Source organism: Plectropomus leopardus, chromosome 23 (assembly GCF_026936395.1).
Source record: "Plectropomus leopardus strain MGB_pleo_1.0 chromosome 23, ASM2693639v1, whole genome shotgun sequence".
Taxonomy (NCBI): Eukaryota; Metazoa; Chordata; class Actinopteri; order Perciformes; family Serranidae; genus Plectropomus; species Plectropomus leopardus.
Window position 1 is genome coordinate 10296908 of NC_142198.1, and position 15369 is coordinate 10312276.

The 15369-nt window shown below is 39.1% G+C and overlaps 1 protein-coding gene across 1 annotated transcript; it reads left to right on the top strand.

The window, feature by feature from the left end:
* The first annotated feature begins 4847 nt into the window (after positions 1 to 4847).
* Positions 4848 to 15226, top strand: sepsecs (Sep (O-phosphoserine) tRNA:Sec (selenocysteine) tRNA synthase). Its single transcript, XM_042511806.2, has 12 exons — positions 4848 to 4998; positions 6205 to 6320; positions 6398 to 6552; positions 7235 to 7353; positions 7590 to 7748; positions 7920 to 8073; positions 9228 to 9330; positions 9495 to 9624; positions 10609 to 10700; positions 12606 to 12699; positions 12882 to 12972; positions 14483 to 15226. The coding sequence occupies exons 2-12, from the start codon at positions 6207 to 6209 to the stop codon at positions 14727 to 14729; spliced, it is 1458 nt and encodes a 485-aa protein (XP_042367740.2). The 5' UTR covers positions 4848 to 4998; positions 6205 to 6206; the 3' UTR covers positions 14730 to 15226.
* Positions 15227 to 15369: the final 143 nt, after the last annotated feature.

Below are 15369 nucleotides of genomic sequence, written 5' to 3' on the forward strand. Positions count from 1 at the left end.
CCCCAACTAGCTGCTGGATTGTAAGGGATGGGGTTTTGTAACTAAAGCTGTCAGCATAGTGGAATAAAGTCATAAAGTACACTCACATTGTACTTTAGTAGCCCACAGTAATTCACCAAATGTACTTATTTACTCTTTACCTCTGCTGAAGGGACACAGACGCTCATTCTGCTGGTGACTCTTCACCATCGTGAATCAGTTAAGCACAACAGCTGTAATTCCGTGTAAACCTTCTGTGAGCGATTATCGGCATCACACCAACATGTCCACGCTGTTTGTTTGCACCAAAGAGCCCATAATTAAGGGCCAAAAAGAAGTCTCTTACAAACTGGTGTTTCCTGTCCTGGATGGCCACCACTTTCTGGTCTAGACAGCTTTTGAATCACTCTCTATGATTCATTAATGGACAGAATTCTTCAGTCATGTTTATTTAATGTGGGGATCAGCAGTTGCTGGTTAAGTGGGACTTTACCAGTTTGAGTTTATGGATGTCACCCATTTAGTTTGTGCATGGACAGACGCAGTGTAATAATAGTTGTAATAATAATAATAATAGTAATAACGAGAAACATCTTTAATAGATCCCTCATTCTGTCTTTTTTCAGAACTTTCATCCCAACCATTTGAGGAACTTATTTATTGGAGAGGACGTTTTTTAAGTGTATGTGAAGTTGAAGACAAATTGTGAGCGGACAACATCTGTTCTATTAAATTACATATCTATATCTCTATTCTATGATAATAATCATAATAAATGAATTCAGAAATGAAAATAAGGGAAAAACGAAAGGGGGGAAGGAGGCAGTGTTTTGATATCTATGGAAATGAAAAACAAGAAGATTTATACACTTTTTTTTTTTCTTCAGTAACATTTTTATGGTCAGATCCAATAATTGTGGTAGGTTAGAACTTTCTGGGCGTATTTCTATGCTTTTTTTTTGCTTTTTTTTTGACATTTTACATCCATCAGTCCAAACAGGTTTTCCTCGTGGATCAGTCTCTCTCCTCGAAAGGGTGTCCCTTCCGAATGAAGCCAATCAGATTCCTCGTCAGCCCCCAAAGGTGCAGGAAACCACACCAAACCTCAAACACACCTACTGCGCTGTGAGCGGCGGTAGTCATCCAGTGAGACAGTGCGCGCCACGGGAGTGGGCGGCGGAGGGCAGACTTATCTCCTCCACCCTCAGCCTACTTTTACTCTGCTGGCGTCTGATGTCAGGACACATGGATCTGGGACAACGACGGAGGGAGAGCTGGATACTGGAATTTCAGCTCAGCACACCTCAACAGGTAGGTGAGGGGCCTACAGTCATTTCTAAACATCCACTCAGTGTGTTTGCTGTCTTTCGGTACTTTGTGGTCGTCCTGTCAAGCTGGAACTCTTCTTTAGAGTTTCTTTTATCCCTAATTAAGGATTATGTGACGTTTTTTTGCACGCCATTGTAGCATTTGTGAGCTGGAACGCTCAATTACGCACAAACCTGTTAGGTCAACGTGGGCCTGTTTGGCACTTTTTTCCAGCCACTTTTACGAGCAAGTCTTCAGTATCACCAGCAATATGTTGATTTGCCCTCCCTGCCCTCGTGAATGGACTCCAAACTCTGGGTCCAGGAAGGAAGGCAAGATGTTGGCATAGCTGTTGATTTGGAAGCCCTGCTATGCCATCAAATTGCCATCTTTCTCTCCCCTTTGCAGCAAAAAAGCACCACGGACACAAAGTTGGAAATCCTACATGGTCTTGCAGTGCATAAAATGTCTATAATTGTCCATATAGTTCTTGTCATTTTTAATACTTTAAAGTAATCTGCTGTGTGTGAGGCAAAGTGTGTGTCTTTTGTCACTGGGGCTGTGGCTACAACCTACGGGATTACAGTATGGTAAAACTTTTTGAAAAGTAAGCAGCCCCAACAAATGTATTTCTGTTAATCTTTGTGTGAATGTTACTGTTTTTAATGGTATTTAAGGGTTGTCACTAATTTAATTTACTGAATACATTTCAGTTGAATATCATTTTTAAAAATACGTCGTGGAAATTAATTATGCTAAAGATATTGTATTCGATTTTTCTGAATATACATATGCACAGGTTTTTTTCCCTGATGTAATGTCTTTTTTTGGACATACAAATCTTGTTTATTATTATTGATGATTATTAATTTCAGCCCTATTACCCATATTTTCTCATACTTGTTGCTAGCATAATGATATAAGCATAATGATAACATGATAAGGCAAAATGACAATTTTAGGCTAAAAGCTACAATTAATGTACTTTTTAAAACATATGATAAATACCTAAAATATAATGTATTGTTATAGATTTAAATATCCAGTAGTATATAAAATCAATTAAATTTGCTTTAGCTTGAACATGTTCAAAATCGAATTGTTGCACACATATAAATATCTTAGTGATATTAATTCAGTTATATAATGCTAAAAATATTGTTATACTCTTTCATGTAAGTAAAAGTTTGAATGCATGGCTTATTTGTAACATAATACATTTACACCAATTTTCCCCTACTTTTACTTAAAATAAAGATTGTATACTTTAACCATTATCGTGCACCCTTAACCCTTTAATGCCACACTATAGAAATGTGTTATTGTTCATATGACAGGACTGTTTTGTCAAGTGTTTGTCAAGGTTTTAATATTAATAGTGTGTATATTTATGTGGTGGTACAATTAAATGACATTGGCTGTTTATTACTTCTAACGTCAGCTTATTAATAAAACATCACTGATTCAAAAATAGAAGCAAATTAACGTGTGTACTCCTATTTACAAAAATACATCTAAATAATTTTGATGTGTGTATTTCATTTATGTATTCATTTACTAATAAAGTTCAACTGAGGATTTATACGTGTGTTGTGGAAATATAATCATTTAAATTAAAAAAATTAACTTAAAATGATTTTTTTAAAAACACATTTAAAACTGTAAAGTGAATGATGAATTATGGACAGACTTTGTGGCGTAGCGTTTGAGGAATCATGGCTGATTCATGGTTGAGTGGAAGGAATTAGTGATTGTGAATAACTATAACCCTTGTAGTGAGCATTAATCAGACTTATGTAAAATAAACAATCAAATGGGTGTTTGGGAAAGCTAGCTGGGAGAAGGTAAAGGAGAGTGATGAATACTTGAATCAGATTATATGACTACCGAAACGCTTGATGATATAAGAGACAGTCTCAACTGATGTCCATTCCTCAGAGATGAGGCAAAATAAAGAGGACAGTGGGACCATGGAGAGATGATAATGTAAAGAGACAGTGAGAAACAGTGCATTTCATGAAGACCCATCATTCTCAGCATACGATCGTTTATGTGCCTTACACGTTGAGACAGGACAAATGCCACCATGCTTATACAAAAAACAACAAATCATCAACTATTGGATGAATTTGAGAAGTTATGAAGATAGACGCCCTGCCAAAAATTGCTGCAGGGAAAGGGAGAGAACCCAAAAATCAAGTGTTGGCAGGACAGGAGAGAGTTTTGTCTGACTGAGATATGGCCCATAATCATTGTGTGATTACTCTAAACTCTGATTGTAGATCTGAAAATATTTTGATTATGACAAGGCATTGTGTGGAAGAAAATCTGTAAAGAGCGGCAGCAGCACTGAGATGAGGAGACGAGGGGAAGACATTTACATTTAATTTATAATAGAGGGAGTATTGTGAGAAACGGAGGGAATGGAAAGGAGGAGTTCATATTTAAATTACACTTCTCATTACAGAGGGGCTTCTCAACCCTCAAGCCAGATCATTGTCAGATACCAAAAAATTGTAGAGCATGTGCTTGTTGCAGAAACTTCTATCAGACAGAAAATCCATGATGGAAGAAATGTTAAGATTAGGGCTAACAGGAGAAAGAGGAAGCTGGAGGATGGTGGAAATGGAGAAGGTAGAAGATGTTTGGTCAGCTTCTTAAAGAGCAGGGACCTATGCATAAGGGTTCTTGGTGGGCCCCCTGCCCTTCCTCTCTTGATCCATGTCTCTCTTATGCACCTTTATTATATTGATGGTGCTCCAGTGGCATAATCACTTGGCTCTCACTACATTAAGAGACAAATCAAATTTGTGATAAAGCATTGATTTAAACAAGAAAAGTAGTGCATAAGAAAAGTAGTTTAATTAGTATGAAAATTACTTAAATCATCTTTCAAAAGTCTTTAAAATGCTTAGATATGGGAGGTAGGATTTTTTAAATCTTTTTTTTTTCTGTTGTTGCATTGTAAAATCTCAAAAATAATTAGTAACATCTTTTTAAAATTACAAATAAATAAATATATCTTCTTTAACTTGCCTTGATGGGAATCCAAGCAGATGTACATGCAGGGTGAAAAACAAACCAAAGCCCAGACAGAAGTGCTAGATGTTTCTTCATTCTCTTGGTAAGCCAAATAGATACTTTAAAAATACAAATAAAAGTAGACACCTTAAAATGGCTTTTTATTTCAACATTTGACATAGATAATCTAACCATTTCATTGGACAAAAGAAATTTCATGTTTTATGTCATAATAAACATTTTGGCAAAATAAATGTGTCCTTGAATTTTGAGTTGAGTCATTTAAGAAGTCTTAAAAAGTCATAAATCTTACTTGCATTACGCTGCAGGACCTTTATACAAAGTTTTCTCTTTCAACTGATTTATTAAGTCAAATTTAATACAGGTACAACACAAATTAATCGGAAATAAAAAATAAAAATGCAAACAATGGCTAAATCGGTGGATAATAATCAGCGACTGGAAAAATTTGACAAACCGGACACTGTAGGAGTTAACTAACTCCAGGAGGTGGCAGTAATGCAACGCGGAGGATGTAAACTGCCGTTAAATCCCAAAGAAGAAGAAGAGTCCCTGCACTTTCACGCTGCTTCTTCCTCCTGTCTGTTTTCATGTGTTTTTGGCAGTTTGGAGGCTTGTAAGGCTGGTCGATGGTGTGAAACACGGGGTGTCCGAAGGGACAGCTTGTAGGTAAGAAAATATAATAACTATCATTCACCAAAGCGGCCCTGCTGAAACTATACGTCCCTTTTCTCGCGTGAAAACATTAGCTAATTTAGCACAGCTGCTAGCAGCTTTGCTAAGAGGTATACCTCGATTACAGGTTATTACATTATAACTGCGCTTACAGCTAACTTTAGCATGCATGGACTTATTTACAACTTCTGTGGTTGGTAACGACTTGTTTAACACTGCTATATCCCAGAGTTTCATGTTTTTATGCGCTACTTTTTAATGTTCTTTGAGCCAATGAAGTTTGGGTAGCAAGCAGAGACATCATTAATGTTGTCAAATTCAGCTGTGCTAATTTTATTCTATGACAAGTCAAGCTGTCAGCCCCCCCCCAAACACACACACACACACACACACACACACACACACACACACACACACACACACCTTCTCTGGTTCAGTCACGTGAGGGTATTTTGACGCTTTCCATATGTTTAAACACTGCACAGCTAGCAGACGTGTCTGTCTAAAGATAGGGATAAAGTAAGTAGAATAACTTTATTTTTGTAGCAGATTAACTTGCATAAAATGCAATACAAAGCTGAACATAAAAGGACTGTCAAAACATTTGTAGTCGTAAAAGAAGATGATCAAATGGATGACAAAAAAAATATTTACAATAAAATTGAAACTGCAGGCTAAAACAAGATAAAACAATCATCAGTTAAAAATGCATTTTGGAAGAAAGTGATGATAGAAAGATGTTAATTAAGATTTTAAGCAAATTAGCGTGATATCTTTTTAAAAAAAACATGGGAGGAAGGCAATGAGGAGAAATGCCCCAAAAATGAGCAAGAAATTATGAAACAGTACAAAAAAAATATTATAAAATTATATTTAAATTATTTCATTGTGAAAATTAGAAAAAAATTAAAACAATCCTTTCTTCCTTAGACAGTGTTACCTAGCTTACAAAAAGAATTTTCTAAAATCATGAATTTCTTGCAATTTGTGACACATTTGTTACCAAGTTGCTTCTTGCTTTCAGCCCATATCTTTGAAAGAAATCACACCAATATGCTCAGGGTTCAAAGGTTTAAATACTTGTTAAAGGCATCTGAAGGCAGCATGAGAAATATGATGTTGCCCCAGGTTTCAAAGGGTTAAAAGATTCAATGCACCTGAGAGTTGTCTGCTATCGATAACATGAAGTTTGTTTGACAGAGATGAACAGTGAAAACTTCAGCCTGAGTGAGAAGATCGTGTCGCCGTCCTACATCCGACAGGGGAGCCAGGCACGTCGCAGCCATGAGCAGCTCATCAGACACTTACTGGAGCAGGTAAAGTCGACAGCTGCCTTCATGTTTCCTTAAGATCGCTGCAGATTCATCAACTTTTCATGATGTGTGTGTTGCAGGGTAAGTGTCCAGAGGAGGGATGGAGTGAGAGCACCATAGAGCTCTTCCTGAACGAGCTGGCGGTGATGGACAGCAATAACTTTCTGGGTAACTGCGGTGTAGGAGAGAGGGAAGGCCGTGTGGCATCCAGCCTCGTGGCGAGACGACATTACAGGTTCAAGTTTGGCAATAACTTTCTATTTAACATAATGTTATATGTAATCATGTCAGCAAACAGCCTAATTGTTGTGGATTTATGCTTTTGTCTTTTAGTTTTTATTCTGTGACAGCTTTTTAAACTTTGGAGGCTAACCAATACCGGATTTGTGAGGCAGATATTCATATTTGAGAAATGTAAGAATATATTTACATCAGCTGTTTTTAAAAGAAGCATTTTTAAGGATCCCATGAATTTTGTTATTAAGGGATTGTGACCAATTTATGTATATGAGCATGAAAATTCATTGACTGTGTTCCTGAGACATGAGTTTGACCCCCAAAAATCTCAACTCAAGGTCCTCCTCTATTGGTTTGGCTCTACCCAACATATTATTAAAGTGTTGACATCACATTCTTCACATTAGTGAAGAAGTAATAGTTTTTAATCATGTTGTACCTTTAGAAGCTGTCAGTGTAATAAAGGCTTTTTTTTCCTAAAGAAGAGTGCGGTTCCTTCCTGTTTTTTCTAGATGTGTTCATGCCCTTCACCAAACAGCACCACCTTTTTTGTGTATTCAGAAGTTGGAGTCATACAAATGCTCAGTAGTGATATGTTAAATGTATTAGATTTGAAAGCTTCACAAAGTTTAGGAAGTTGTTTAACAGTTCCTGTTGTGACACTCGGCTGTTTTGTTTAGGTTGATCCATGGTATAGGACGGTCAGGTGACATCGCTGCTATTCAGCCCAAAGCTGCAGGATCCAGTCTGCTCAACAAACTGACCAACTCAGTTGTGTTGGACATCTTAAAGCTCTCAGGTGTGTTTATCTTATTCAAACTTTGGGCAAAATGTACTTTTCAAGAACATTCAGTATAATATAATGTACATATAATAAGTTGCATACAATGCAATACAGCAGATCACATAAGAAAGGTGAGACGGGAATTTTACTTTGTGTAAAATCGGTGAAGTGCCTTGTTAATTTGCGTTTTTACTTGTAGGTTGTGAATGAAAAAAAACATACAAGCATGGTTTCTTTGTTCTGGATGACAGGTGTCCGGAGCGTGGCGAGCTGCTTTGTCGTTCCCATGGCAACAGGAATGAGCTTGACTTTGTGCTTTCTAACCCTTCGTCATCGTAGACCCAAGGCTCGCTACATCATTTGGCCTCGCATTGACCAGAAGTCCTGTTTCAAAGCCATGATCACAGCAGGTGATGATGACATCAGTGTCCGATGCCCTGTCACCCTCACATCCAGTGTCTGCTGCATTAATAATTATTTGATGTGACTTGCACTTTCTGTTGCTAGTGAATTGTTTTTCTTCCTCATAGAAACATACACGATCGCACATGTCGCTTGCTCATATCTGACTGTTTCAACAGGCTTTGAGCCGGTGGTGGTGGAGAATGTTCTTGAAGGTGATGAATTGCGGACAGACTTGGAAGCAGTTGAACACAAGATCGAAGAGCTCGGAGCTGAGAACATCTTGTGTGTTCATTCAACGACGTCCTGCTTCGCCCCACGGGTCCCTGACAGGTAACATGAAATAGATGTGGCACGGACACGGCGCAACATCTGACGTTTAACGAGCTGTATTTACGCAGCTGGTCGATTTTTTTCATGCCTCCGTGGAAGCATTAGGGACGTCCCATGCTCGTGAATGCAAAATCTCAAGAAAGCCTTGAGGGAATTTCTTTGAATTTGTGCCCTTGGATTCAATGATGAACTGATTAGATTTTGGCAGTGAAAGATCAAGGTCACTGTGACCTTGTCAGGCCCATTCCTGTAATCTTGATATCTCAAGAAGGCCTTGAAGGAATTTTCTCAAATTTGGCACGTACATCCACTTGAACTTAACGACAAACTGATTCAAATTAGGTGATCAAGTGTTACTGAAACCTCACAAACTCACAAAAATGTTTTTGCCATAACTTAAGAATTCATGTGCTAATTGTGACAAAATTTGACACAATTGTCTGCGATGCTAAAATGATGAAGTGATGACATTTGACTTCCAAAAGGTCAAAGGTCAACTGCGACACCATAATGTTCTGCACAACACATTTCTGGCCATTGTTCAATGTCATAACTGGGGAACAGAGGGGGAGACATTTGGACAGATGCTAAAATGGTGACGCTGATCTTTGGTGTCCACTTTGAAACTGTGCTGATAGTATAGATCTCCTGTTCTGTCAGATTGAAGGTGTGTGGAGCATGCATAGTTAGCTGATTTGTAGAAACATCCACATTTTTAGCATTGTCAGTTGTATACGTCACCTCCAAAAGGTGATGATTGAACAGAACTGTGTAAAAACAAGTAAGATCTGTTAAAGGTGATAAAGACACCTTGTATCAGAGGCAATGCAAAGCAACTTAGTGGCTGGTTTTAGATTTCAAATAAAAATCAATAAATTCAATGCATCCTGTAGCTACTTAACTCAGTACCAGTCAAAAACAGCAGCAACCACACGCTACTAAAACGGTGTCTGTGTAGCAGCTAAAAAAAAAAAAAAAAAACACTGCCCTGCCTACGTGACATGTTGCATCCGTGCCCCATTTATTTTGGCCGTTAGTTTTGTTTACTCTTCCCCCGTTAGGATTTTCTAAATGTCACAGTCATTGATTTATAAATATCAGTAAGGATTTCATTAGATTAGTCATTCCTTATCATTAATTATCTTGTCTTTTAGGCTTGAGGAACTGGCTGCTGTGTGTGCCAAGCATAACATTCCCCACATAGTTAACAACGCATACGGAGTACAGTCGTCCAAATGCATGCACCTTATACAACAGGTTGGTATCCGTCATCCTCTATCCATCTCTCGTTTGCATTTTGAAGCGGTAGAATGTTTGTGCTTGTCCTCACTTGCATTTGGACTCGTGTTTACATCACACGTACTATTCTCACTGGGGACAGATGGTGGCTGCTTAGTGTTTTCTTGGCCGTCTTTCATCAGGGGGCTCGTGTTGGAAGAATTGACGCCTTTGTGCAGAGCTTGGACAAGAACTTCATGGTTCCAGTAGGTGGCGCCATTATCGCAGGTTTTGATGAATCCTTCATACAGGAGATAAGCAAGATGTACCCAGGTAATTACTTAACAATACTATGATTGAGCTACATATAGTGAGATTATCGAGGTAATTTATAAGTGGATGTGTATTTAATTTTGTTTTCTTTTTTCCTTTTACTTTCTCTTTTTTTTTGCAATTGTTATGGGGAGCACATTTACATCCACACTACATCCACATATGATGAATTTTAGGATATGAACCCAGTAATGACGTAATTAATGATGTTTTTCTTTTGCATGTTTTAATCGTTGGGTATTTTTAATGACAGCTACATTATTTTCAGTGCCTCTGAGTCCAAACACTGCTTTTTAGTAATAGTAAGTAAGAGTTAGCCATCATTAGAAATGGCCATTGCTTGAAATGTACAGCACCAAAATGATACACAAGTTCTTTTTTCCCCTGACAAAACACTCTCTAATAATTAAGAAAATAAACTTTCTAAAAGGCATCAGTGTTTAATTTTTTTCTCAGAAAGCAGCCGTACAAGAACTCTCAAATAAAGCCTTAAATGAAATCTGGTCCGAATGTGTTTCAAATGTGTGTCAGGGGCACCCAGTAGCTCACCTGTTAAAGTGTGTGCCCCATGTATAAAGGCTATGTCCTTGCCACAGTGGCTGTGGGTTCGATTCCAGCCCGTAGCATTTCCTCTCTCCTCCCCTTTCATGCTAAAGCTGTCCTATCAGAATAAAGATATGGAAAGCCCCCAAAATAATAGTAATAATCTTTAAAATATGTGTGAAATTAGGATTTGAAAGGAAAAGCCATCTGTTTTCTATCTTTTTGTTATTGTTAATTATTCTAGTTTAAAGTTCAGAATCATTTGCAATAAACTTACATGAAATGCCTCAACTTTACAGCTGCTGATGTTTCTTTGATTGTTCATAAAAGGTTAATGTAAGGTGTGCATATTTATACCTATTATTAGCTTTGCACACTGCAGACAGTTTCTAGTTTATTATTACTGCTTAATAAAGTCACGTGTTGGCCGTCTTTGTCCAGGTCGAGCATCGGCCTCACCTTCCCTTGACGTCCTCATTACTCTTCTCACTCTGGGAGCCAGCGGCTACAAGAAACTCCTGTTGGAAAGAAAGGTGATGCACATGCATGCACACATCAGCTTTTAGACATACTTTGTCACATACTTCAGGTAGGCTGTGATATCTGCATGATGCTTCCAGATGGTGTGATTAAAACATTATGAACTGATATAGAAATACAGCTGCAGCCTCAGTCGGAATATGTTTCTGTGCGTGCTGTGTCAACATCTTTCCCCCGAAGACTGAAACGAACCGCTTACATAAGTTGTATTGAATTGCAGTGGATCACATGCTATGACTGCGTGAGTGTGTAGAGCTCTTTACCTGCATACTGACTGGGAAATGAGACTTTTTCAGCGAGCAATGAGCTTTGTTGAGGGGGGAGTATGCTATAGGAGGATAAAATTGATCCAGAAGTTTCAGAAAACATCCCCTGGTGGCTCCCTGGTTTAAAGCAGACTTGCTCACAATGCAGCATCCCCCTCTTCAAATGGTAGGCACTGCAGCATTCTCACACCTCTGAGCTGCTGTACCATAAATGTACTGTAAATGTACTGGACTATATCTGTTTCTGTTGATGCTTAGACCTCAGGGAAATACAGAAAAAAATTACTCTTGTCTAATCTCGAACAAGCTAGAAGAGGACATTAATCAGAAAGAACCTCAGATGGATAATATTTAGTTTTCTGTTGTTTTCTGTCAGTTCCATCAGTGAAATTTTGTAATAATTACAAAGTAGACCTAAACCTTAAAATGAAACTCTGACAAGATGGCATGCAATACCCAAAATGCAATCTGTGTAAATCTGACTCCATAGCAGAAATATACATCTAGGAAATACCTCTGGCCTCTCTTATGACACAATGCCATCAAGGCTTATTGATTTCTCTGGGTCCACATCGTGCATATTTAATGTACAGGACCAATTTTCCATAGTGTCTGCAGAACTGAGTGATTTCCACACATCCCCCCATGGGGTCAGAAGCTTTAAATAATTCAGACATTTCATCTGTTAAGATTCATTTACAGCCTCAAGTAACCATTTTAAAAAAAAAACCATCTAGATATTGCAAAGAAGCAGCAGATGATGTGTGCTTTTTGGTTAGGATGGGCTTTAGTCATCACACACGCACTTATTGTCCGCAGAGACGTAGCCGTGCACTCTCTCCACCACTTGCACCCCTCCTCTCCAGGGATAATAAAGTCATCCATTGTTATTAGAGAACAAGGGACACTTAGAGACACTTGACATCATTGAAAGGCTGTTTGTGTTTGACTCATGACAGAGAAAATATTTTCCTTCTTGATGCTTTCAAATTAGGAAAGTATGAGTCAGCAGAGTATGCAGCAGACACACACACATACACCCACTGTTGCAGAGAGCAGATCCTTTAATGTGCGATGCTTCACTGGGGAATCTGGCGCTGGTAGCCAGCAACAAAAACACTGCTATTTGTTGTTGTGCAGGTCTTTGCCGCCTGGCCTGTGCTCCTAACACCTGTGTACACTGCCCTCGCTCAGCTTACCACACACTGTTTTGACACTCTGAACCAAACACACCTTGTCAGCATATTTAAAATGTGTTGATGTTAAAAACCTTAGGGTAAAAGCATGTGTTCCTCCTCTTCTGCATATCTGTTTGATCCCAGAGGTGGATGTGTGATAGGAGTGAAGATCCTGGCCAGAGAGGGAGAGGAGGTGGGCACGTTGCTTGTGCTGAAGGTTGGAGGGAAACGCACACAGTCAGGCAGGCAGGGGGAATAACTAAATGGGAAAGGGAGGGGTTTGAGCATGGACCAGCCTGCTTGCAAGTGGATTTGCTTGATTAGCAATAAAACCAAGGCTGCTGCTGCTAAAATAAGAAAGCAGCATTGTGCTATTTATAGCTCTTTCTTATGGCCCCTGCTCCCTCCAGTTCTGTCTCTCCATGCGTCTTCTCTGTGTGTGCATGTCCTGCAGGAGATTTATTTGTTCCTGGCTCAGGAGCTGAAGAGTCTAGCCTCTGCACACAGGGAGAGATTACTTCACACCCCACATAACCCCATTTCACTGGGTAAGCACAAAGTACTGGATACACACCAGCAGCTTTACAAACTGTATGTCGTGCCAATGTACTTTAGTTTCGAGTTTTTTGTGTTGAGAAAGCTACATTTCTAATCCTGTATTGGTATTTATCACTTGAAATGTCATATAATTGTGTATTTGTGTGTTGGATTTGGCACCTTTCTCCTCCAGCCATGTCTCTGGATGGTCTCCAGGCTGAAAGCGACAAAGCAGTGACTCAACTTGGCTCTATGTTGTTCACCCGGCAAGTGTCAGGAGCCAGGTATGAAAACTTTAAAAAGGCAAAAAAAATGGGGAGGAAATGAAAAACTAGAGGGTATGGAGGTGCCTGTGTTTGTGATGTGGAGAGCCAAAAAGTCCAGTTTGGCTTTGTCTACGTCCTCCAAAATGTCGGGACGAGCTGTGCATTGCCAAACAAAATGGCCAGTGGAAGTCAGCAATCAGCCAGATGGATCTGCTGAATCTGGTGGAGCGGAAACTACTTTAGGTGATTAGACTGCCCGTCCTATCAGGGCAGCATCCTAATTTGACGGGATATTTTCCATCACGATCAACAGAGCAGTGTTGTCTCCTCTGAGACAACAGACACAAAGAGTGGCAGCCATGTTCTCGCTCCCACTGCTAGTGTTATTTCTAAGCAGGAGGGAGGAGGATTTGCAAACTTCATTGTTTATTTCTGCCTCAGTCACTCATAGCTGCAAAATACCAAAATGCTTTTTGTCATTTGTTTTTCCATTTTTCCCTTCAGTGGTTTTTTACCAAGCATGGGGGCCCTTCTAAATATTTTAAATATCCTGAATGAATGATTTATTTGGGTTATTACGTCCTGTTTGTTTTACGTTGTGATTTTAATGCACTTGTGTCTCAATTGCCTCAAAAAAGCCTAAAAGAAATAGCCTCCTCACTTCCCTCCTTCCTCTCTTGTTTTCTTTCAAGTGAGCATTTTCCCATGGTCAGAGTGCAGAGCGTATTCAAATCTTTTATCTCAGTAGCATACGCAATGAGATGCATCGACTTCTAAGATTTATGCCTCATTGACACACAATGTCTAATTTATTGCAGGATGTGACACACATTTATTAAATGAGGTATATTCAGTGTTTACCATGAATACTGTGCAAGAGAGCTTGCTTTCTTCACCTCAACAATGAGCTACACACAACATTAACAGAGATCTGCATCTTATTATAATGCATGTCTCTGCCATAATGGTCTCTCTCACCCCCATAGTCCCAATAGCGGCCCAGTAATTGATTTCACATTAAAGTGAGTCTAACCTGTGCTGACGGTGGTGAAACTCTGCCAAATTTCAGCTGCATGCGTATTGTTTACACGATTGGGGAGTTTGACACTCAAAAACATACTGCACCTCAAAAGATGATGTGTTTATCACTTCAAATATCCACCTCTGAAACACTTACAGGTTGCAGTGCGTTGATCGTACAGCAAATGCAAAAAAAAAACGTAACAACATACCAGTAAATTAAACTTTTAACCTTACTAAAACAACATCTTGGTACGCCTTTCTTGTGAGGACCTCTGAGCTCAAATAAAACAAATGACATGCTGAATGCTAATGGTTACCTGGCCAGATGGGATGCCATCAAACCAGGCCATGTATGATCTGCATTACTAGTAGTTATATCTCAAGTGAATAGTTTAAGCCTTAGCCAGGTCATAGTTGTCAAAATTAAGAAATTGAAGTTGTTTCCCATCATGTGTAATGGTCATTATTTTATCACATTATCCTTGTTTTTCACCCATGTTTCCAGGGTAATACCATTGGGCAAGGAGCAGACTATAAGCGGGCACACGTTCCGCGGCTTTATGTCGCACTCTGAGGCATACCCCTGTCCTTATCTTAATGCTGCTTCAGCTGTAGGTATCACTCGGGAAGATGTGACGCTGTGCATCAAAAGACTTGACAAGTGCCTGAAGACCCTGGAGAAAGAGCGTGATGCAGCGAAAAGTAGTTCCCCAGCACTTCCATCGTGCGAGCAGGATACAGCTGGGGAATGACCGATGGAGCTGAAATAAAAACTTTAACAGGCGAGGGAGTTACTCTTAGTTTCAGCCCCCTGCTGCTTGCACTTCTTTTAATCCTAATTTGAAACTGGTTTATGTTTTAAATGGCACTTGCGCATGGATTATCAATCCAAACATTATGAAAATGTCAAAGACTCGAGCGCAGAAGCAATAGCTGCCGATGAAACGGCGTGCAGGTGTTTATTACAAACAAAAAATACACAAGCTAATGTCACTGGTTAATTCCCTCCTCTGTGAAACTAATTAGTAGGTATTGTATGGACACAAGCTGCATACAAATGCTTCTTGGGAGCATATGGTTGTTCACCACGAATACATAGTTAAACCAAAGCCTTGCGTTGTTGTCTATATTGAAAATGCTTTACTTTGTTATGGATTTTGGACTCAGAATAGATTATGGATTTACCATTTATGATGGCCTGTACTTCCTGTGTGTCTTGTCTCTTAATTAAACCCACCTGAAGCCTCTGCAGTGCAGTTATGGGATTGAATGTTCTGTAAAGTAGCCAGATTTAGAGTTTTATGCAATACAATCGTGATTCCTCGTTTTTTCTTTGGTAATGTAAGGCACACACGGTTGTGTTTCTGTTTTGGGAACACATTATGCTTTTCC

Excerpts from the sequence above, each read along its gene's own strand:
- sepsecs (XM_042511806.2), top strand. The coding sequence starts at position 6,207 with ATGAACAGTGAAAACTTCAGCCTGAGTGAGAAGATCGTGTCGCCGTCC. Across the intron at positions 8,074-9,227 it reads GCCCCACGGGTCCCTGACAG|GCTTGAGGAACTGGCTGCTG; the intron begins GTAACATGAAAT and ends CTTGTCTTTTAG. Across the intron at positions 9,625-10,608 it reads GATAAGCAAGATGTACCCAG|GTCGAGCATCGGCCTCACCT; the intron begins GTAATTACTTAA and ends GTCTTTGTCCAG.